Genomic DNA, 22908 nt, shown 5'->3' on the forward strand with positions numbered 1-22908 from the left:
CAATATCAAATACCATAAACATTCCTTAAAAAAGGAAACGTCTGTTTGTTTCAACTGTTTGTTTATGCCTTGACTCTTTCCTCAATGACAATTATGCAACGGCCCCGCCCTCACTGTGGATTGAACGCGCCTGCTCAGTCCGTCCGCCCCTCGCTGCTTTCTCCTTCACTGTGCCCTATTGCGCGATACACAGCGTTCTGAAACTGTGCGCATCGTTCAACTACTACAAGGTAGGAGAAATGGACGTTTACATTCGCTAAGTTTCTAGACTGTTTATATATTTGATGGTGTTGTATTTGTGTCTTTGTGATTTTTTTTGAGTTATTGCGGGAGGGGAAACATGTAAAATCCGGGGGGGGGGGGGGGGGGCGAGTCCGCAATGTTCCATGGCTGCATTGGCTTTACAGGCCTGTCAAGCTAACTATTAATGTCTGCGCGAAATCATACGCTTCTAATTGTATTTTCCTATAATACAACTACTCGTACGCCATTAAGTAAACCACTGTCAGTTTAAAAGTGAATGCTATAGGGTAGGTCGAATGTTAAACGGATAAAAAAAACCTTATGCATTGAGGAATGAACAATGGAGATCTGACCATCTGTCTATCCCAAAGGGCAATGTCGTGCTATAAATTATGTGGGTAGGTGTTTTAGCGAGTGTTGTTAGGGGATAAAAAATGGCCTAGCCTACTACTACAGTCTCCGTCCTGGGGACAATGACAAGCAGGTTCATCCTCTTCTGTGGGACAGCTCTTTGCGCACCCACACGGTGGTTCGCATGAAATGACCATGAATATTCCAGTTTTCAATTGCTAGTGCCGTCACGTTATTGGCACTACTAAGACGTTCATTAACAGAGAGTACAGCGGAGTCCAGTGGATGGCGATTAAATGAAAGTGAAAATTGAACGACTAGTCTATCTGTACAAAAGTCATAAAATGTAACCTATAGTAGGCTACCGAACGTTAGGCCTGCCTTCTCCTAAGAAGTAATGGTATCTGTCGCTATCCAAAGTCCTGAAAGCATAATCTCAAAAAACCCACGTCGATAAAGACCCTGAACCAACCGCTGTCTCCATGTTTTAGCGCCAACAGCTGCAGAATTACAGATAGGGGATTTTTACCTAGGATCTAACCCAAGTTTCAAGGTCAACTTTCTTGTTTATTTGTCATTTGTAACAAGTAGACTACAAGCACAGGAACAGTCCTTCTTGGTACGTTTACTTATTCCTTAGTGGTCGAACCTAAATTATATATGGTTCTAGTAGCCTAGGCCTACTATGTGAGCTATTATTATCGCACCAAAAAATAAGTGAAATAATACTCTAAAGCTTTTATCAAAATAGTAGTCCATGTAATTCAACCTTATATTATTGTACAGTGCAGTGACTTGTATTGAACCACCCATGGTAGATGATTTAGACAATGGGTTTACCAGTGATATTGAAATATCTCTAAAACTGTTCTCTTGGATGACATGAGGGTCTGGTAGCAGTACTATAGGAAAGTAGACCTCAAAGGAAAACAGGTTCTGGTCTGGTCTGGTGTGGCCAATAGGAATGTCATGTTGAGTAGGTCATGATACCTGAACACATATCACCCAGGCCTGTGGGTCACATCCAGGCTATAAATTCAGTAGGTGTAACATGACTGCTGTCGTCCTTATCTCACACACACACATTCCTCATCCTACATGTCAAACATGGGGTTGCCAGTGGGGCACTAAGCTTGGCAAGCTGGTGAAGATATAACCTAGAGACGGGTGACTGTAGGATATAGAATCTGGTCAGTGTAGTAGGATATGGAGTGTAGGATATAGAGTCTGGTCAGTGTAGTAGGATATGGAGTGTAGGATATAGAGTCTAGTGAGTGTAGGATATAGAGTCTGGTGAGTGTAAGATATAGAGTCTGGTGAATGTAGTAGGATATAGAGTGTAGGATATAGAGTGTGGTGAGTGTAGTAGGATATAGAGTGTAGGATATAGAGTGTGGTGAGTGTAGTAGGATATAGAGTGTGGTGAGTGTAGTAGGATATAGAGTGTGGTGAGTGTAGTAGGATATAGAGTGTAGGATATAGAGTGTGGTGAGTGTAGTAGGATATAGAGTGTAGGATATAGAGTGTGGTGAGTGTAGTAGGATATAGAGTGTGGTGAGTGTAGTAGGATATAGAGTGTAGGATATAGTGTGTGGTGAGTGTAGTAGGATATAGTGGTGAAATAATTTATAAAGAGACAGGATGACACTGTGTGACAAAGCAGTTCACCAGACCTAGGCTGAATACCTGCGGGTATTGGTGGTGTCGTTTTGAACGCTTTTGCACATTTTGTCTCTTTTCTTTTTCTTTGCTCGGACGATTCTTATGGTTGTCTTGTGGTTTGGAAGCTCAGCAGGGCCGCCATATTGCTGTTAATGTCACCAGGTGTTTTCCGGTCTTGTGGCCTGGTGATTCATGGTGTCATTCTGACCCCCAGGAGCTCAGGGAACATGTAGAGTGTGTGTGAGGGAGAGAGAGGTGTGGTTTGTGTTATAGTGGGAGGGTGGGTGTTTAGGGGGTGGAGGTCAGAGTTATAGGAAAGGTGCTGATTGGTTGAAAGGGCAAAGCGACCATTTCGAAAACCGCACGGTCACATGAGTGCCAGTGTCGGGTTCACCCCGGCTGAATATAGAACAGGGGTTAGGGGTGCTGAGGAAGAGAGGGGAGCGAGGGATTGGGGGAGAGGGGGAATGAAGGGGGCAACAAGGGACAAGGTAAGGAGGGAGGGAGGCGAGAAAGGGCAAATGTGTGTGTGTGTGTGTGCTTGTAGGGGTTGGTTAACTGAGAGACAGGCTGGCAATCAAGCTAGGTCAGCATGCTTCCTCTAGTATCAGTCTCTCAGAAACACACTGAAGCTGCAGGAAGACATGAGAGAAAGCCGGTGTGTGTGTATATGTGTGGTGTTTGTGTGTGTGAGTGTGTGGTTTATAGCCCAGTAGTCTCTGCAGCCCCACACACGTGTGGCCTATAGATCACGCGTCGCCAAACCCCTCCCTCTGTCAGTGCCGGTTCAGTTCAGACGTGCAGAACACAAACCGCATGGCCCGTGACTGCATTAGCAGCCCTTCTCATTCCTTACATCATGGTATCTCTTTAACATCATTACGGGGCCTGTGTTTGTGACGCAAGATGAGGACAGAGTGAGTCTGGGCTAGATTCACAGCTGTTGACCCACTGATGTCAATTACAGAGGTTCGTTTGCGCTGTATCTGGGTGTTGTTTGTACATGAGCCAAGCTGACCCCTTTTCCTCGACCGGTTCTGAGAGGAAGCCGGCGATTATGACCTAATAAAGAGGTGCTGGTGACACACAAAGGTCTCCCGTTGTTTGTGAAAACAGTACGAGAATGCATGCCAACGATGTGCTTTCCTTCCTTGCAACGTTCCCCTCCGTCCCAAGAGTCATGTCAGAGACAGCAGAGGAGCAGGTAGCGGCAGTGGTGAGCGTGGTGAGCGTGGCGCTGGCGGAGGAGGTGACAGTAGAGGTCAAGCAGGCAGAGAGCAAAGGCAGCTGTGGGGCCTGTGAGCAGCACACACCCAAGGGACCTGGTGAGTGGCGGCGGGGGAGAGCGAGAGGTGGTGGGTTGGGGAGGGGAGGGGAGAGAGAGAGAGGGCGGGGGGAATGTCTTGTCATCAGGGTCCCTAGACTATGGTCCCTATGTTGAGCTTTGATCTAACAGCTCTAGATAACGTCTTCTCCAACCCCCCTCCTCCTATACCTCCTCTCTCCTCTCCTATATCCTTCACGGTCTTTTTCTTGTTACGGGTGTGGTTAGTGAAAGCTTTGAGGTTGAACTTTACTTCCGACCGACTGAGGTGGTGAAGGAGAGGAGACAAGGAGACCAATGAAGGTGACTTGACAGAAGAGTTGAGATGAAGCCCCCTGCAGAAGGACACGCCCCACTATGGCAATGTCACCTTGATACAGAGAACATGCACTCACACACACACACACACACGGGCCCCTGATGACGAGTAGCCTTGTGCATAGTGCGGTGAACTGTGTGGTGGTGGAAACTGCTGAGTGGCCAAATGTGGCCAGTCTTACTCAATATTCTGTGGTGTGGACTCGTATCAGGGTGGTTAGTACTGCAACCATGCAGGACCCCTCCACCGCATACTAACACATGCTAACACTGCAGGCTGCATGTGTCAAGCAGATGACAAACTTAACACTTACCTGCTAAATAACTAACTAACCCACCGCCCAGTCAATCAGCTGACAAGCCTTCTCAGCAGAGAATAACGCTGCATCTGTGAACAGATTCAGGTGGACATGTATGTAAGTAAGTATTCATTTAGCAGAGGCTTTCATCCAAATTGACATTGCTCTTGATGTGCACTCAAATGCTCTACCACTGAGCTATACCCATCCATCCGCATCAATGCCAAGCATACCTAGGTTAGGCTTCATGGGGATATGCCCTTGTTACACCTTATTACACAACCCAGATTATAATACCCAACCAAGGAGGACAAGTCAGGGCATCTCTCTTTCTCAGGTTACCTGCGTACTAAGTCACCACAAGCCCTTCGATTTAAGTGGTTCTATAAAGAGGTTCTGTTAAGCGGTTCTAATGAAGCGCTTCTATGAAGAGAGTCAAACAATGGTATGCTTTGGCAGAAGGTTAGCCATTAGCCATGCAATGTACCGGGCACATCTAATCCTAATCTAACTCCACTAGCATTGGCTAGCAGGTTGCCTGTCGAGGCTATGAGGGCCAAAATCGTTGCGGTATTTAGTGAATACAGAACATCAGCCTTTCCTCTTTATAGAAAGGCAATCCCATTGGAGATTACAATGCTAGCTGCTGGCTAAATGCTAAATGACTAAATGTGCTGGCTAGGGGAATACTGCCAGAGAATCAGTGGGGTTAACGTGATTGGCTGAGATGTGGGGGTGGTAGAGGTAGTGTATCACAGGTCCAGGCCTAGCCTAGCCTATAGCACCTACATGAGGCACTGTAGTCTATACTACAGTCTGCATGCACCCAGACACCATATAATAAAATAATGAAGTCTAGCCCAGCCTAGTTTAGTCTAGCAACCAGACCTAGCCTATCATAGATCCTTAGTCTATCTTGCAGGACCTGATTGATCCACTTTTCAGGAGGCTATACTATATCCATACTTCATAGTATGGTAGTATGCTAGTATGGGTATTGGGATGCACCGCTACTGCAGCCTACCCTAGCCTTGAATAGCTTCTATAAGAACAGGCCAGCTGACCATCAGTGCTTTCTTTACCAGCCGCAGGAAGGTGCTTGAAGTAAACAGCAGGTTGGCCAGTACATGTTAATCAGTTGATGCTATGCTACTGTAGTTAGTAAACACTATGCTAATTAGCACATGTTGTGCTACTGTGCTAGTGTTTCCCTTCTAGAGAACCATGCTGAAGCATAGCTAGGTGTTTTGTGGACTTTTTTGTTTTTGTAGAGTAGCAACCTGTGTGTGTACTAATAGACTCATGCTGTGTGGATATATTGCTGTTTACAGTGCAGTGTGTGTGTGTGTTAGCCTCCGTGACCCTGCTGTACTGTATGTTTGTGCATATGTGTGTGTGTTGAAGTGTAAGTCATCAACCTTTTAACTTTGTTTCTCCACAGTCAAAATGGCCGTCCCCCCCTCATACGCTGACCTGGGCAAATCTGCCAAAGACCTCTTCAGCAAGGGTTATGGTGAGTCACACATGCACACACACAGTCCCCTGCATCTACTTATCTGGGGTCATTAAGAAGTGAGAGCACAGGACTCAGATGGGGACCTCCTGACCCCTGACCTCTGGAGCGCAGTCCCAAGGGGTCACCGTAGTCAATAGTCCAAAAAGCCTTCTCCCTTTCTCTCCTCTTCCTCTGGGTTCTCCACCGAGCACTAATCTCCGACCCATACACACAGCTGAGGTCTGACGCTTCTTTCTTTCTCTTCCTCCCTCTCCCCTTTCTTATTGGTTGTCTGTCCTGTCTTCCCCGTCCCTTTCTTTTCTAGGCTTCGGTGTCATCAAGCTGGACCTCAAGACCAAGGCCCAGAGCGGAGTTGTGAGTTTCCTTATTATCCCTTTTGTCTTTGTGTCTTTGTCTTCTCTCTCTCTCTCTCTCTCTCTCTCTCTCTCTCTCTCTCTCTCTCTCTCTCTCTCTCTCTCTCTCTCTCTCTCTCTCTCTCTCTCTCTCTCTCTCTCTCTCTCTCTCCTCTTACCCCCCCCCCTCTCTCTCTCTCTCTCTCTCTCTCTGTCTCTCTCTCTCTCCATTGTTTCTCACTAGTTGAAACAAATCTACTGTTTATTTCTCACTGTGTGTGTGTGTTTGCGTCTAGGTTTGTCAGCCTTGTGTCTAGACCCCATGCCCCGGGGCTGTACAGTGTTGTCCAAATGGCTGACTCACAGTCTGGCTCTATGTGTGTGTGTGTCTGTGTGTGTATCAGAGTGTCTGTGTGTCTGTCATTGTGTGTGTGTGAGGGGCAACAGGGCACATCCATGCCTCTGACCAGTGGCCTACAGAGTTCCCACAAGCTGTTTAGATCTAGACTTACTAGATAATACTTTAATAACATGAACATACCAATGATTCACTTCTGACTGGATCATATATCACCCCACAGCATGTATCAGATCAACGTTGACACACGAATGATCCTTCTTTTCAGATGTGTGTGTGAGAGGGAGCGATTCTTATCTAACTGCCTCTCTTTCTCTCCTGTCTTTTTCTGCTTCCTCTGTGGACTTCATTGTCAGATGGTAAGAGAGAGTGTGTGTGTGTGTGTTGCAGGATTAGCTGTCCTGTGTGTGTGTGAGAACTCTTCTCCCCAGTTTTCAACTTTTCAGCCACGTCCCAGCTGATAGACTACATCCCTCTTCTCCTAAAGCCATAATGCCATTACCTCCCCTCCACTCTCACCTCTCCATAACCCCTGTCACACTCTGGTGACACCGCTGTCTTTTAACACGCGTCGGTGTCCTCGTCACCTGTCGATGTCCTGGGTTTGACGTCTCCTGCAGTGCTTTCTCGACAGTACGTCTGGTAATCCTCACTAACATCCTTTCCCTCCCTCTCCACATCCCTCTCCCTCCCTCTCCACATCCCTCTCCCTCCCTCTCCACATCCCTCCCTCCCTCTCCACATCCCTCCCTCCCTCTCCACATCCCTCTCCCTCCCTCTCCACATCCCTCCCTCCCTCTCCACATCCCCTCCCTCCCTCCTCCTCTCCCTCTTTCAGGAGTTTGCCACCTCTGGCACCAGCAACACTGACACAGGGAAGGCCGGAGGCCACCTGGAGACCAAGTACAAGGTCAGCGATCTGGGCCTGAGCTTCAACCAGAAGTGGAACACAGACAACACCCTGACCACCGAGATCACTGTGGAAGACCAGGTGAGCACCCCCCAGAGCACCCAACCCTTCTGGAAACCAAGATGGCCGCCTGCCTAGTATAGGAGTGAATAGAAAGTCAATTATTTATCTGCCACCCACCGTCACCGCTTACACTCACTCACTCTCTTTCTCCTTCCCTCTCTCTGTCTCTCCAGCTGGCCAAAGGTTTGAAGGTGGCCCTGGACACCTCCTTCGTGCCCAACACTGGGTGAGCTGTCTCTCTGACTACATCCTGTGTACAGACGGCATTAGCGAGACATCGACTGACAGACAAGCAGACACACACCCAGATAGGCTGCTTAGTGTGTTTGTGGAGCTCGTGTCGAAGGACGGACCCTCACAGCCAAACATTCGTTCTTTCCTCCCCTCCCTCCCTCCATCTTCACATCCCTCCGTCCCCCCTTCGCAGGAAGAAGAGTGCCAAGCTGAAGACCGCCTACAAGCGGGACTTCATCAACATGGGCTGCGATCTGGATTTCGACATGGCGGGCCCCACCGTCCACGCCGCCGCTGTGCTTGGCTACGAGGGCTGGCTGGCCGGCTACCAGATGGCCTTCGACACCGCCAAGTCCAAACTGGCCAAGAACAACTTCGCTCTGGGTTACAAGGCCGGAGACTTCCAGCTCCACACCAACGTGTGAGTGGACTCACGGCGTCAGGTCGCTTTCGCACGAAACATCTGAACATTTAGCGAAACGAGCAAGGACTCGATGTATCCGTGGGTGATGGGTGTAGCTACATTTACATTACATTTAAATTTAGTCATTTAGCAGACGCTCTTATCCAGAGCGAGTACAGGGACATTCCCCCCGAGGCAAGTAGGGTGAAGTGCCTTGCCCAAGGACACAACATCATTTGGCAACGGCAACCTTCTGATTACTAGCCCGATTCCCTAACTGCTCAGCCACCTGACTCCGCTCAGTAGCTCAGTGGTTAAAACGTTTGACTGCAGATTAAGATCAAGAGATTGAGGGTTCAAATCCCCCCTAATTTAGATGAAATTGTCTGTTGAATAAGTACCATTATTATTACATGTAGTCATCGGCATGGACGACACCACAGACGATCTTTATTCCTGAAAAGAGGATGTCGGAAGAAACGTCCTTACCGCCGTCGAGACATTTGGGCTCGACCGCTGGGCAGTGGGGTGACTGTGGAGCCCAGGCCTCTCACCCCCCCGGGCTCTGCGTCTCTGTGTTTCAGTAACGACGGAACCGAGTTTGGCGGCTCCATCTACCAGAAGGTGAACGAGCAGCTGGAGACGGGGGTGAACCTGGCCTGGACGGCGGGCAGCAACAACACCAGCTTCGGCATCGCGGCCAAGTACCAGCTGGACAAGGACGCTTCGCTGTCTGTGAGTCTGAGCAGAGACAGGGGGGAGGGACCCGTGAAGGATAGAGATACCCCCCTTCCTCTCTCTTTGTCAGTATCTCAAGAGACACCAGCTTCTTTGTGTCTTTCTCTGTGTCTTTCTGTGTGTGTGTCTCTCTCTCTGTCTCTCTCTCTCTCTATGTCTCTTTATCTGGCTATATCTCCTTCCCGCCCTCTCTCCAGTCCCTTTAGCAGTTAAAGTCCACTCTTGGTTGGCTGTTTCATCTGCCGCCACATGGCATGACTGCTAATCTCTCTTTGTCTCCCTCTTCAGGCCAAAGTGAACAATGCCAGCCTGATTGGAGTTGGATACACACAGAGCCTGCGGCCAGGTAACTGACAGGGCCACACCTACCTGCAACACACCAGCATACAAACGTACCACACCTGTCAACCTACAAACATAACACACCTACCCACCTACAAATATACCAACATAACACACCTACAATCTATTGTCTCTTTTTCCCTCCTCTCTATCTCTCTCTCTCTCTCTCTCTCTCTCTCTCTCTCTCTCTCTCTCGCTTTCCTGTCTCTTTCTCTCCCTCCTCCCTCTTCCTGGGTCTCCGTAGGAGTGAAGCTCACCCTCTCAGCTCTGATCGACGGGAAGAACTTCAATGCCGGCGGACACAAGGTGGGCATGGGCTTCGAGCTGGAGGCATAAGGACGAAGGCACGAGGAGGAGGATGAGGAGGAGGAAGAGAAGAAAGAATAGAGCCTGGTTCCGACAAAACCTCAAAGTCCCCTTGTCACACCTTGTCACATGTCCCCTCTGTGCGCACAGAAACACGTTCACCACCCCGTTTTTTGGCCTTAACCCCCCTCACCCCCCCCCCCCCCCCGGGCACCCTCCACGTCACCAACCTGCAGTACTGTAATAAACAGACGGACTGTCAGCTACCCGAGTTGTTATTTTTTGTCTGGGTTCCATATGATGTACAGCAAGATCTCTGTGCTCTCTCCGTAGCAACGCCCCTTTGTAAACAAACAATCAAGCGCATTTAAAAACAAAACGTACCTCGACAACGAGGCAGAGCGAAACCTGCAGGGCTCCTCACCTCAGACGGAGAACCGATTTCCCCCGATTTGGACGTTACCTGGCAACCCCTCCTCGAGTGGCTCCGCCCACCGTCTGCGCTCTCTTGGGAGTGAACGAGAGAGTGTCTCGGAATTCCAATTCAGGAAGGGTCGCCAGGCAACACCAGGTTGGGAGTAGGGCGCGAGGTGAGACGGAGCCAGGTGTCGTGACAACGACTTGGTCCATGGTTCAAATACATGTTGTGGGAGAAAGGCTGAAGCACTCTTCTAGTACAAATCTGTTGAGATCATTTCATCTTTGCCTGAGATCATGTGTTATATAATCGTTTGATTCTTCAACACTACAGAGATTAATAGTAGGCTTTTGATTTTTGCTGTGTTTGTTGTAGCTGCTGTGGAAGCACATCAGAACAGTAATGTTGTCAAACGTCGTAGAAATATGTTCTCCAGAACAGGAGTTCCAGACTACGTACAGAGAGGGTATTTATTATCTGTTTAACTGATTTTAGTAAACTGCAATACGAGTGGATGGCAAATCCAGAGTGCTTAGTAGTAACTCATCGATTGGTTGAAATTTGTGACCCTCAAACATCTCCATCGTGAGTCGGTTTCCATGGTTATGCATTGTGGGAGGGGCTTGTAGCAGTTGATTGTTCCTCTGTTTCATCTTATCTATCCAGTCGATCGTTTTCGTTTCATTTCGTGTCTGTGCTGTGCTTGAAATGAGGAAGGTTACGGATAGTTTAAACCTCAAACTGACTTTTAAGGAATTCATGGAATAAAGAATGTGAAACGGTTTTGTGTATGCATATTCTTTTTTAATCAGTTTTAACACAAAGTTTCCAATTTCAAACTGACAGGGATCATTTTTTCTCAACACCAATACATCAGTTAGTAAAATTGTATTCATAATAAAGACATTTTGGTAAAAAAAAAACAAAGATTCTCAGGGCTGTAAGAAAATTATACTGTCTTGCCGGTCCACACACTATGCACACACACAATACTAAAACAATAACACTGTTATTTACAACATTTTCTCCTGGAAAAACCAAGGCACTTGTCAAAATGTCATGTAAAAATGTTTCCAGAAACGTTGAAACAGACGGAGAAAGAATGAAATTAACTCTTAAATGTTTTTTCACGCTATGATGTGTCCCAAAAGTTAGAACATGCAGCCATCCACAATCCTGATGATGCTCGTCCTGACCACTAGAGGGCAGGGTGGGTGCAGGTTGAAGCACTGCGGGGTGCAGGTGGTTTACAAAAACAGGAGCTGTGCGGGACTCTGGTTGACACGTCCTGGCAGACTGACACGGCAGTGGACTCAGGAGAGGTCGCTGGAGAGATCCTGCTCTCCACTCAGCCAGGACCAGTCTCTGAGCTTCTAGCGGAGAGAGGGGGAGAGACAGGAAGAGGGAGGGGGAGAGAGAGACAGGAAGAGAGAGAGCGGGAGAGAAAAAGAGGGAGACAGGGAGAGAGAGGGAGGTTATATTTGAGGGATTTTGTGAGGACCACGTCAGGTGTTAGGTTGTGTGTGTGTGTGTGTAGGTGTTAGGTTGTGTGTGTAGGTGTTAGGTTGTGTGTGTGTAGGGGTTAGGTTGTGTGTGTGTGTAGGTGTTAGGTTGTGTGTGTAGGTGTTAGGTTGTGTGTGTGTGTAGGTGTTAGGTTGTGTGTGTAGGTGTTAGGTTGTGTGTGTGTAGGGGTTAGGTTGTGTGTGTAGGTGTTAGGTTGTGTGTGTGTAGGGGTTAGGTTGTGTGTGTGTAGGTGTTAGGTTGTGTGTGTAGGTGTTAGGTTGTGTGTGTGTGTGTAGGTGTTAGGTTGTGTGTGTGTAGGGGTTAGGTTGTGTGTGTGTGTGTAGGTGTTAGGTTGTGTGTGTGTAGGGGTTAGGTTGTGTGTGTGTAGGGGTTTAGGTTGTGTGTGTGTGTGTAGGTGTTAGGTTGTGTGTGTGTGTTAGGTTGTGTGTGTGTGTACCTGCATGTCGTTCTCGGCCTCCTGAGTGGTCTCTCTGAGCAGGCTCTGGAGTCTGCTCTCAAACGTCCTGCTCTCCTCCATCAGGGACTCGTCCCTGAAACATTGACGCGCGTCATCCACGCAGCTACGTCCACGCAGCTACGTCCATTCTCAACTCCACCTGCGTGTGTGTTTCTGTATGTGTGTACTCACAGCTGCTGTAGGCTGTGTCTGGGGCTCAGTAGAGGGGGTACCGAGGAGTGGTTGAGTGCCCCATCTGGACTGCCACTGACAGGGCTGCGCACCTTACTCTGCAGGACGGAGAGAAGGGTCCGGATTATATTAACATGCTCTTCCTCAGCCTGCTGATGTGTGTCTGTGTGTGTGTGTGTGCGCGCGCGAGCGTGTGTATGTGTCTGCGAGCAGGCGTGCGTGTCTGTACGCGCGTGGGCATGTGCGCGCGTACGTACGTCCGTGGGTGTGTGTGTCTGTGCATACGGACTGCTGTGTGTGTGTGTGTGTGTGTTCCAGCGTCCACTCACACAGGCCACCTTGAGAAGGTTCCAGAGCTCCCTCTGCCGTTTCTCCTGCAGGTTCATGAGGACCTGCTCGCTCTCCACCATGCTCTGCACCACGCCCTCCACCCGGGGCAGCATCTCCATCGCTCGCTGCCGGCACGTCACAGTCTTACTGCACACACACACAGTTACATACACATGTCCATAGTTACACGCAGGCGCACACAGGGGTGCGCGTACACGCAGGGCACGCGGATACACACGCACACACACACACACAGGGATGGACCCAGCTATTCAGAGAAGCGTGGAGTGTGGGCCGACCTCAGGTGCGTGTAGAAGTCTCGTAGCTTCTTCTCGTAGAACTGGACAGCCTGCACCACCAGGCGAACCACCTCCTGACTGTCCCCAGGGGCTCTCTGGTCTGGGGGACAGAGAGAGGAAGAGAGAGAGGGAGAGAGAGATAGAGAAGTGGAGGGAGGTCGATCAAAGGAAAGATGGGGGGTAAAGAAATGACGGCCTCAGTACAATGGCACGGTCGATGGAATGGGAAACTGTTTTTTTTAAGGAGGAGGTGAAGTCTGACCTTTGGGCTTCTCTCTCAGCTTACGAACCAGCTCCATCGCTTTCCCTTCACTGAGAGAGAGACAGAGAGAGAGAGAGAGAGAGAGAGACAGAGAGAGAGAGAGAGAGAGAGAGGCAAAAGAGAAGGCAGTTATGATAGTCTGTGGTGTGTCTGTGGTGGTGGTCCTCATCACAGGTGTCCCTGCGTAGCTCATTACATCACTTCCTGCCTCTCCAGGGTTCAACCCCAAGTCACGTGACCCACACACGCGACCGACAACCTCTCACAATCACCGCTTTCACCACCTACAGCTGTGCGCCACTGGCGATTGGATGGCGGGCAGGAAGTGTTTGCCCTGAGGAGTGGGTTCAGCCAATAGGAGTGGGTTTCACTCACAGTGTGTCCAGAGCCTCTCCACTCCTCCAGGGCTGTCTCTGGAGGTCCACGATGTCGGTCTGCAGCATCATCATCTCCTCCTCCAGCTTGCTCACACTCTCCGCCTGACACACACACAGACGCATACACACGCGCACGCATAGACACACACATTTAAAAACCGATCAAGAACATTTAGAATGAAGTGTGTAAGCACACACACACGTGAGCAGAGAGAGAGAGAGAGAGAGGGGTGTGTCCAGTCCTACCTGGCCACAGCTGACAGCTGTCTGCTCCATGTCTCTCCACACAGCAAGCAGCTTCTCTGAGGCTGAGGACAGCAGCATCATCATCATCATTATCATCGTCCTCAACACCCCCAGCCTCCACCTACATCAGTACATATGCCTGGGATCCAGTATCTATGCCTGGGATCCAGTATCTGCCTGGGATCCAGTGCATATGCCTGGGATCCAGTATCTGCCTGGGATCCAGTGCATATGCCTGGGATCCAGTACATATACCTGGGATCCAGTACATATGCCTGTGATCCAGTACATATGCCTGGGATCCAGTATCTATGCCTGGGATCCAGTACCTATGCCTGGGATCCAGTACATATACCTGGGATCCAGTACATATGCATGTGATCCAGTACATATGCCTGGGATCCAGTACCTATGCCTGTGGTCCTCTGCTCCTGGTACTTGTCCATGTCGATGTGCAGGCTGGTGGTGAAGAAGTCCAGCTTGGCGGTCAGTCTCTGGTGCATGGACACCATCTCTATCTTCTGCTTGGACAGAGAGGAGTTGTGCCTCAGCAAACTCATGCTGCAACAGAGAGGCACACCCCACACGGCCGTCTGTGAAAAGAGTGTGTGTGTGTGACAGGGAGACGGTGTGTGGGAAAGAGAGAGCGAGCGCATGTGTGTGTGTGTGATGGCGAGCGTATGTGTGTGTGTGTGAGTCTTACATGGCCACCTTCTGGCCCTGCTGCAGCCGCTGCCAGTCCTCCTTCAGGGAGCGGATGGAATGCCAGGCCTGCCCTGACGTCCTCCTCTGAGGGCTGTAGGACAGCACCTGCTTAGGGTCCCTCTCTACCGGGGCACCGCCACAGAGGAACGGAGAGAGAGAGAGAGAGAGAGGGGGAGAGAGAGAGAGAGAGAGAGATGAAAAATGGAGAATGGGAGAATGAGAGAGAGAGAGAGAGAGAGAGAGAGAGAGAGAGAGAGAGAGAGGGGGGGGAGGGTTGAAAGTCCGACAAACGGATAATGGGAGAGGGAGGCTGAAAGAGTGAGTGTGTGAGAGTGTGTGGGAACTCACGGACAAAGCGTATGTTCTCGGGGAGGGTGCGTGGGTTGAATGGAGGCTCGTAGCTGCATGAGGAACGATCAAACAGGAAGACCAGGGGCAGGTCGGCACGACGGCCATCTACTTCCTGATACACACACACACGTCAAATATGAACACTAGTCTGGGCCCCACTAGCATTAAAAACAGACCTTGTGCGTGTATGAGAGTGTCGATGGTATATTACAGTATAGTCCACGGCACACTGCACAGCCTTCCCGCTAGGCTCCAGGGCTAGTCCCGCCTCCAGCAGGAGCTCCTGGTTGTCTGGAGGGATGTTGGTGTCACTTGCGATTCGCTGCTGTAGGTCTGCGACGCTCTCATTGGCTGAGACTGAGTAGACGAGCATCTTAGCAGAGACCATGTTCAACACATGAACTAGCTGGAGAGAGACAGAGAGGGAGAGAGAGAGGGAGAAGGGAGAGAGAGAGGCAGGGGGAGAGAGTGTAGGGGAGAGTGTGTTTATATGTGTGAGTGTAGACGTATGGTGTGTGTATAGACGTGTGTATGTGTACACGTGTGGTGTGTGTGTGTGTACCTTCAGCTCCAGTATGGCCTCCAGCTGAGAGAAGCAGTTGCTGGGCGTGGCTTGGGGGTCCTTGCCCCTCTCCTGGGGGGACCACCTCAACATGAGCTGCAGCCACTTCTCCAGACGCTCCAGCAGCAGGCTGGAACACACACACACCTGTTATCGGGCTGGGGCAGCGGTGTGTGTGTGTACCTGATAAGGTTGTTGGGCTGAGGCAGGTGTGTGTGTGTGTACCTGTTGAGGTTGTTGGGCTGGGGCAGGTGTGTGTGTGTGTACCTGTTGAGGTTGTTGGGCTGGGGTAGGTGCGAAGAGAAGCGAACTTCTCCTGCTAGATCTTCATAGATGTGGATGTCATCATCATGCTTCTGCTTCAGCTTGTTATAGCTGGGGGGAGGGGGAGGGGGGGGGGGGGAGGGAGGGGCAGTGGGGGCGGGTGAAGAAATTGGAGAGGATGTCAGTGTGGAAACTGTCAGACACACATACACACACACAAGCACACACATGCACACTCGCGCACAGGCACACGCACACACACGCACGCACACACACCGCGAGCGAGGTGTTGACGGCTCCCCCCACAGGTCCAGCTTGGCAGAGAGAGCCCAGGTTTCCAGGCATTCTTCATTATTCTCACAAAATGTTATAGTTTCATAGCGTGCGGAAATACAATGCAATAATAATAATAAGGATGTGGACAGCGGCCTATCTATCACAGCATCGCTGCACCCCCACTCAGCAGGGTTAGCAAAGCAGCTCCGAGTTCAACAGAGGACGTCACTGATGTTATGATTGGATTTCATCAGAATGCGTGCGTGGGTTACGGTTAGGGTTAGGTGTGAGGGTGTTTCTCTGTATGTGTGAGTGTGTGTGAGTGTTTCTGCGTGTGACTGTTTCTGCGTGTGAGTGTTTCTGTGTGTGTGTGTGTGTGAGAGTGTTTCTGTGTGTGTGTGTGTGTGTGTGTGAGTAATACCAGCGCACGGGGGTCCATGTTGGCAGGAAGGGGCGGAACCCTGTGATGCACTCGAACACCACGGTCCCAAAGCTCCAGTAATCCACCGTCACCGTGTACTTCTGCCTCTCTATGAGCTCTGGAGCCTGGGGGGAGGGGGGGGGGGGGGGTGAAGGAGGAGGAGGGGGGGGGGGGTTAAGCAAAAGAAACAGACCTGCTCTTATCAGTTTAAAACCCGGCACTAGAAGTCATCGGGGCACACCCACTATGACCTATGACTAATCACCAAACGAGGTTCGAAAACGGAACAGATACCACACAACACACACACACACCACAGACGGACACACGCGTGTGCATGACGTACCAGGTACTGCAGTGTGCCAACGAAGGACATACATAGGCTGTTCTGGTCCAGTTCCTTGGCATAGCCCAGGTCTATGATCTTATTAATCAACTGAAAGAGGTAGAGGTAGAGGGGGGTCAGAGAGAAAGGGGGAGAGAGAGAGAGAAAAAGGAGCTTTCATAATACATCTTTTATTACAGTGAATCTCCTTTTGATTAACACAATACAGGGTGTTCTGTATTGTGCACAATGTACACAATACAGAACACAAGAACAGGGTGTTCTGGTTTATTTAATATGTCTGGCCACCGTTATGTAACGACACGCTGCTGAGAGCTGAAGGAACGTGAGGTGAGGTGAGACAGGCAGGAGATACTAGGTATGGTGAGGTGAGACAGGCAGGAGATACTAGGTATGGTGAGGTGAGACAGGCAGGAGAGACTAGGTATGGTGAGGTGAGACAGGCAGGAGATACTAGGTATGGTGAGGTGAGACAGGCAGGAGAGACTAGGTATGGTGAGGTGAGACAGGCAGGAGATACTAGGTATAGTGAGGTGAGACAGGCAGGAGATACTAGGTATGTTGAAGTGAGACAGGCAGGAGATACTAGGTATGGTGACGTGAGACAGGCAGGAGAGACTAGGTATGGTGAGGTGAGACAGGCAGGAGATACTAGGTATCGTGGGGTGAGACAGGCAGGAGATACTAGGTATGGTGAGGTGAGACAGGCAGGAGATACTAGGTATGTTGAGGTGAGACAGGCAGGAGATACTAGGTATGGTGAGGTGAGACAGGCAGGAGAGACTAGGTATGGTGGGGTGAGACAAGCAGGAGATACTAGGTATGGTGGGGTGAGACAGGCAGGAGAGACTAGGTATAGTGAGGTGAGACAGGCAGGAGAGACTAGGTATCGTGGGGTGAGACAGGCAGGAGAGACTAGGTATGGTGAGGTCAGACAGGCAGGAGATACTAGGTATGGTGGGGTGAGACAGGCAGGAGATACTAGGTATGGTGGGGTGAGACAGGCAGGAGAGACTAGGTATGGTGGGGTGAGACAGGCAGGAGAAACTAGGTATGGTGAGGTGAGACATGCAGGAAGGAGGAGATACCCTCTTCTCTCCCTGCTGCAGGACGATGTTCTCAGGCTTCAGGTCTCGGTGAATGATCCTCCTCTTGTGAAGGTAGGTCAGAGCAGAGGCTGGAGAGAGAGACAAAGAGAGAGAGAGAGAGAGAGAGAGAGAGAGAGAGAGGTAGAGGTAGTTAATATGCCATGTTCTGAGGTGACTTCGAGAGCATCTCTCCATAGAGGGACCTCCAGTGAGATCAGGCGTGATCTCTGTGGCTGGATCATGCTTCCTACCCTATGTGTGTGTGTCTGTGTATGTGTGACTAAGGGGCGATGGTTTAGGTCATGGATGATGTCACTAGAAAGTCACAGTGAGTGACCATCCAGGAAGTTAACCACACTGCCAGTGTAGCCGGTGTGAATCGGTGAAACTCACTCCTCAAGTATCTAAACAGGCCACACGCGTCAATGAATAGATCGCTTTTCTTTGGCGTAGCCGGTAGTGGTCACGCTTGGGAAGTCAGAGGTGGCGTATTCGATACTCGGTGAAGGACAAACGCGGTCCGGAAAATTCTGACAGAGCTTGCAAGACCACGTCTGTTGCATACACAGACACAACGCACGAGGAGTACTAATAACCACTACACCAGCACACACACACACACACACACAGACATAATACAAAATTAAATACTCACATATATCCTTAAGTAGGATCAGGACAGAACCCTCACGCATTCCACAGCAGTTCTCCAACAGGTTCAGGTACTGCAGGCACACAGGCACACACTCAGCATTACACACACACACACACACACACTCACACTCACACACACACACACAACCAGAACCCCACACACACTCACTCTGTCTCTCTCTCTCTCCTTCCCTCACACACACACACTCCCTCACTCTCTGTCTCACTCCTTCACATACACTCCCTCACTCACACACACACACACACACACACACACACACCACCCCGCACACAGCAGTCCCGGCTACCTTGCGCAGGTCCCCCCCCTGGCAGTACTCCATGGACAGCAGGGGCAGGTCGTTGACCCCCAGCGCCCTCTGGAGACCCTCGGGAACCTCCCTGGCCGCTACCACGTTCACATGGTCCAGTCTGGAGGGGGGGGGGGATAGAGAGAGAGAGGGGAGAGAGAGAGGATAGATATAGAGAAATGAGAGAGGAGATAAAGGAGAGAGGGGATAGAGAGAGAGGAGAGAGGGGATAGAGAGAGAGGAGAGAGGGGATAGAGATGGAGGAGAGAGGGGATAGAGAGAGAGGAGAGAGGGGATAGAGAGAGAGGAGAGAGGGGATAGAGAGAGAGGAGAGAGGGGATAGAGAGAGAGGAGAGAGGGGATAGAGAGAGAGGAGAGAGGGGATAGAGATGGAGGAGAGAGGGGATAGAGAGAGAGGAGAGAGGGGATAGAGAGAGAGGAGAGAGGGGATAGAGAGAGAGAGGAGAGAGGGGATAGAGATGGAGAGGAGAGAGGGGATAGAGATGGAGAGAGAGTGGAGGGAGAAGTAAAGGCAGAGGTGGTTAATACACATGGCACGGTCAAACTATCATCCCGTGTGTACGGTTCTCTGTGGTTCTCTGATCTAACAGTTGCACGGTTTAATGATTAAATAATTACAGCCCAACAATTCAATATCAAACTGAAAGCTTTACAAGGGATCTTTCCTTATAAGAAACCATCTGTCATTTCTCTGTCAGTGTCACACTTCAGAAATACCTCATCAACAACATATTTATATAAGTCCTCGACAGACACCATAAAACGATCGTACATCTACCCACCCTTTATTCTGTTTTTCTGTTATTGACAAAACAATACTACCCCTCTCCATTTCTCTTCACTACTCTCTCTCTCTCTCTCTCTCTCTCTATCTCTCCTGTCCGCTGTCCTGGCATAACAGAGTAACAACCTGTTTTTCATGGTCACAGACAGTTCCAACACACTCCAATAAAAACCAGAGTGTCACTAAACACACGGAGACCAGACCTACCTTGTTATCCTTCATAGAACCAAGACCAAATAACACCAACACCTGCCTGAACCAGTCAGCATCAGTATGGAAGTGTGTGTCCGTGAGTGTGGCTGTGTGTGTGTGTGTGTATATGTGAATGTGTTTTTGTGGGATTACACGCTGATTATAAACACCAGCATAGAGACAATACTGGAAACATAAGCCTGATTAAAAATCTTAAACCTATAATAATTAGATGAATGTTTGTGTTATTAGAATCAGCATGTGTGTGTGCGTACCTACATGTTCAATTGCAATACTAAGTCTGTCCTACTATGCAGAGCTGCGATACTAAGTGCTGTGTATTTCTGTACATGTGTGTGTGCGAGTGTGTGTGTGGCGTGTGTGTGTGTGGGGCGGGTGCGTGTGCGCGTGTGTCCGACCCTGTGGCTTTTCCACTAGCGATGTGTGGGAGAAGGCCACGGTTGAGGTGGAGACCATGTCTGTCTGACAACAACACACTTGTTAAAACCGTGACCCGAAAGCAAGACACCCTCACGCCCACTCTCACACACACTCTCACACACACAAATGCATATGGCACTTTGTGTGTGTGAGTGTCTTGACAAAGACATTAGCATGTCTTTGTCAAGCCGAGCGGCTCGACACCCAACCTCCTGAAACCACAACAACAACACTAGATGAAACCAAACCAGGGGCTCCGGAATGGAGCCGAGGTTCTCTACCCTTTACAGAACGACCCAACCCACACGCTGGAGAAACTCGAATGTCCTTTAAACGCGTTGTGGTCGGCTTTATGACAAGTGGGGTCTAAATTTGTGTCCTTTTGTATTCGGGGCTATTTCGAGAAACAGATTTTGGGGACAGGGCATTAGGATGTCTCTAGCTGTCATGGAATTTTCCACCCTGCTAGGAGGCGTCAGGACGTGTTGACGGGTCCAGAAATGGCAGACTCGGGCTCTCTGCCCGGCTAACCATGGCTGGGTAATGTATCTCCCAGCTGAGACGTTCGGGAGACCAGGGAGGCCCAGGATGGACCAGAAAGAGACCAGAGAGAGACCAGGGACACACCAAAGAGAACACAGAGAGACCAGGGAGAGACCAGGGACACACCAAAGAGAACACAGAGAGACCAGGGAGAGACCAGGGAGACCACCGAGAAACCAGACAGAAAACAGGGAGGACCAGAAAGACCAGGGAGAGACCAAAGAAAGACCAGAAAACATACCACTCAGGACCGGGTAGGACAAGGGAGAGACCTGTCAGGCCCAGAGAGAGACCAGTGCCGGATCTGTCTGTTAGGGTGTGGACCAGACAGCAATCAGAGACAGGGGCTTTACCAGCTGTGTGACAGGAAGCTGTAGGTGGCACCGAGAAGGTGGCTGAGTCTGACAATCCCTCACAGACATTTTCATACTAATACATACAACACATACAGTACACACACACGCTGTCTCTCTCTCTCACACACACACTCACCTTTTCATGATCTGGATCTCCATACACCAGCGCTCTCTATTTCTCTCACTCAGCTCCTGACGACATTGCTTGATGGCAATCTGCTCCTCCGTGTCCTACACACACACACACACACACGTACACACACAAGCACAAACACAAAGGTTTAAGGTCTGAGTCACACCAATTGCCTCATTAATCTGTGACCTGTACACTTCTGAGAAACGATGTGCATGACCAACACTGCCACACCCCCCTCACCAATCCTTCAACCCAAAGGACGACTTTACCTTCTCGATTACACATGACATCATCAATAAACCAGGAAAACACAGCAACAGATATCATCACCACTGATAATCAGAAAGGTGCCATTGAAACAGGATGTGAAATCATCACAATGGTGGGAGTGGCAGCAGCTCTCCAACCCCATTTCACTTCCATCACTTCCCCCATCGCTTCCTCTTCCTCTGAATCCGCCTGGCGGTGGGTGGGGCTGAACGTTATCTATAGTGACCGGATGATGATGATGCCCGTGTGACATTTCCCGCCGAGAGAGCGAGCGAAGGAGAGACAAAGTGACAGAGAGAGAGAGAAGCGTGGGAGTGGGGCGTAAATATAAATACAAAATGGAGGGGAATAAAGAGAATAAGAGATGCAGAGAAGGAGGAAGGAAGCTCATGGAGTCTTCTTCCCCTACCCTGAGCTGTGACTCCCATGGAGCACTGGGGTGAGGGTTCCCACCAAGCGGAACACAAGCCTGGGTCATCTCACACAACCTCGTAGTGGCACACAGGCGGTGGTTGTGTTACTTGGGTATCGTTTCGTTCAACTTCCCTAGCCCATTTGAACAGGCTAATGGAGAGGAGAGGCAGTAGAACATTCTATTCCTTTCAACAGCCCGGATGACATCACCTGAGGATGAACCAACCTCTTTGTGCCTCAGAAGAAAGAGTTATAATATACCTCATAGAGAGGGAGGGGGGGGGGTCGAGAAAGAGAGAGAAAAAGAGAGAAAAAAAGACTGAAAAAAAGAGAATGAAAGAGAGAGACTGAAAAAGACTGATTGCGAGATTGACCTGTGGAGGAGGAGGCCTGAAAGAGAAGCAAAGTAAAGACGCATTCTAGATTCATCTAAACTGTTTACCTTGTTCACCCATAACGTCACGTTTCCAAATCCTCCATTCCCCAGGCATTCCTTCAGCTCCCATGGACCGCAGGTCTGGATCTGCTGCACTCGGTTCATGGTTCTTTCACAGTCCAAAACCTTGTCCAAAACCTCTCCTGGTCCAAACCTTGATGGATCGTTCCCAGGTCTTACTGTCCACTGGTGCTGCTATCTTCCCCAGTCATTAGCGACTTAATAGCTTTTGGTATGTTAGCTTGTCACATACCAATCACATCAATACTCGAGCACAGGACCTTCACGTCAATACAAAACACCTTGTAAAAGGTATGCTTCACAGGTAAAAGCTGCAATATTTAGCATGTAGGCTATGTTTTTTTTGTTTTTGTTTTTAAACAACCGTGTAATATGCTAGTAAGGAATGTGGGCTACATGATATGTGTGGGTATGTTTACGTTTGCGTGACCAGATACAAAATAGCTGACATTTTAGCACAACAAAATACACTGTCAATGTTGTTTTCTACTCTGTCAGGCCTCAGTCGGACTAAACCAATATATGCAAACTTTTAAGATCATTCGAAAACTATGAGGCTATATTAAGAAATAATAAAAACCGGCTCATGTTGTCTCTAATCGCTTTGGAATGTGACCTTAAATCCTCTGCCATAACACAACTGCCCGCTTACAACACACCTTTCGTACAGTGGGAAAGTCTTACCTTGGTACTTTGGCCGTCACAAGTTAACACAAACTTTTACTTTGTGAAGCCAGACAACTTAAACTCGTTTAAAAGGCAATTGATCGATGTCCATAAATACGACTTTCTTTGTTTCATTTTCGAGGACCATGTAGGCCTACTGTAACTGGCGA

The 22908-nt window shown here is 49.5% G+C and overlaps 2 protein-coding genes across 5 annotated transcripts; one reads left to right on the plus strand and one right to left on the minus strand.

The window, feature by feature from the left end:
* Nucleotides 1–145: 145 nt before the first annotated feature.
* vdac3 (voltage-dependent anion channel 3) lies at nucleotides 146–10599 on the plus strand. Of its 2 annotated transcripts, XM_067228137.1 has the most exons (10): nucleotides 146–230; nucleotides 3433–3581; nucleotides 5639–5710; nucleotides 6018–6067; nucleotides 7242–7394; nucleotides 7550–7602; nucleotides 7804–8031; nucleotides 8598–8748; nucleotides 9040–9097; nucleotides 9338–10599. In XM_067228137.1, exons 2-10 carry the CDS (start codon nucleotides 3437–3439, stop codon nucleotides 9427–9429), a joined length of 1002 nt encoding a protein of 333 aa, XP_067084238.1. In that variant the 5' UTR covers nucleotides 146–230; nucleotides 3433–3436; the 3' UTR covers nucleotides 9430–10599. The 2 variants fall into 2 exon arrangements, with proteins under 2 accessions (XP_067084238.1, XP_067084239.1); XM_067228138.1 differs by lacking the exon at nucleotides 3433–3581 and having other exon boundaries at nucleotides 210–230.
* Nucleotides 10530–22908, minus strand: ikbkb (inhibitor of nuclear factor kappa B kinase subunit beta). 3 transcript variants are annotated; one of them, XM_067228135.1, is made up of 22 exons: nucleotides 22757–22908; nucleotides 22058–22332; nucleotides 20932–21026; nucleotides 18459–18579; nucleotides 18152–18221; nucleotides 17497–17585; nucleotides 16409–16498; nucleotides 16063–16187; nucleotides 15369–15476; nucleotides 15102–15231; nucleotides 14751–14945; nucleotides 14537–14651; nucleotides 14187–14310; nucleotides 13893–14044; nucleotides 13484–13545; nucleotides 13236–13339; nucleotides 12861–12910; nucleotides 12599–12698; nucleotides 12308–12446; nucleotides 11970–12067; nucleotides 11778–11871; nucleotides 10530–11190 (listed from the first exon to the last, which is right to left on the minus strand). In XM_067228135.1, exons 2-22 carry the CDS (start codon nucleotides 22154–22156, stop codon nucleotides 11131–11133), a joined length of 2220 nt encoding a protein of 739 aa, XP_067084236.1. In that variant the 5' UTR covers nucleotides 22157–22332; nucleotides 22757–22908; the 3' UTR covers nucleotides 10530–11130. The 3 variants fall into 3 exon arrangements, with proteins under 3 accessions (XP_067084236.1, XP_067084234.1, XP_067084233.1); XM_067228133.1 differs by having other exon boundaries at nucleotides 10530–11187; nucleotides 12299–12446; XM_067228132.1 differs by having other exon boundaries at nucleotides 12299–12446.

This window comes from Osmerus mordax, chromosome 24, assembly GCF_038355195.1.
Source record: "Osmerus mordax isolate fOsmMor3 chromosome 24, fOsmMor3.pri, whole genome shotgun sequence".
Lineage (NCBI taxonomy): Eukaryota > Metazoa > Chordata > Actinopteri > Osmeriformes > Osmeridae > Osmerus > Osmerus mordax.

Bases quoted from the DNA above. Each gene is read 5' to 3' on its own strand.
- vdac3 (XM_067228137.1), top strand. From the start codon at position 3,437: ATGTCAGAGACAGCAGAGGAGCAGGTAGCGGCAGTGGTGAGCGTGGTG. The intron at 3,582-5,638 runs GTGAGTGGCGGC...GTTTCTCCACAG, and splicing joins GCACACACCCAAGGGACCTG to TCAAAATGGCCGTCCCCCCC. The intron at 7,395-7,549 runs GTGAGCACCCCC...CTGTCTCTCCAG, and splicing joins AGATCACTGTGGAAGACCAG to CTGGCCAAAGGTTTGAAGGT.
- ikbkb (XM_067228132.1), bottom strand. From the start codon at position 22,156: ATGAACCGAGTGCAGCAGATCCAGACCTGCGGTCCATGGGAGCTGAAG. The intron at 14,045-14,186 runs GTAAGACTCACA...TCTCTGTTGCAG, and splicing joins CAGGGCCAGAAGGTGGCCAT to CATGAGTTTGCTGAGGCACA. The intron at 12,699-12,860 runs GTCAGACTTCAC...TCTGTCCCCCAG, and splicing joins GCTGAGAGAGAAGCCCAAAG to ACCAGAGAGCCCCTGGGGAC.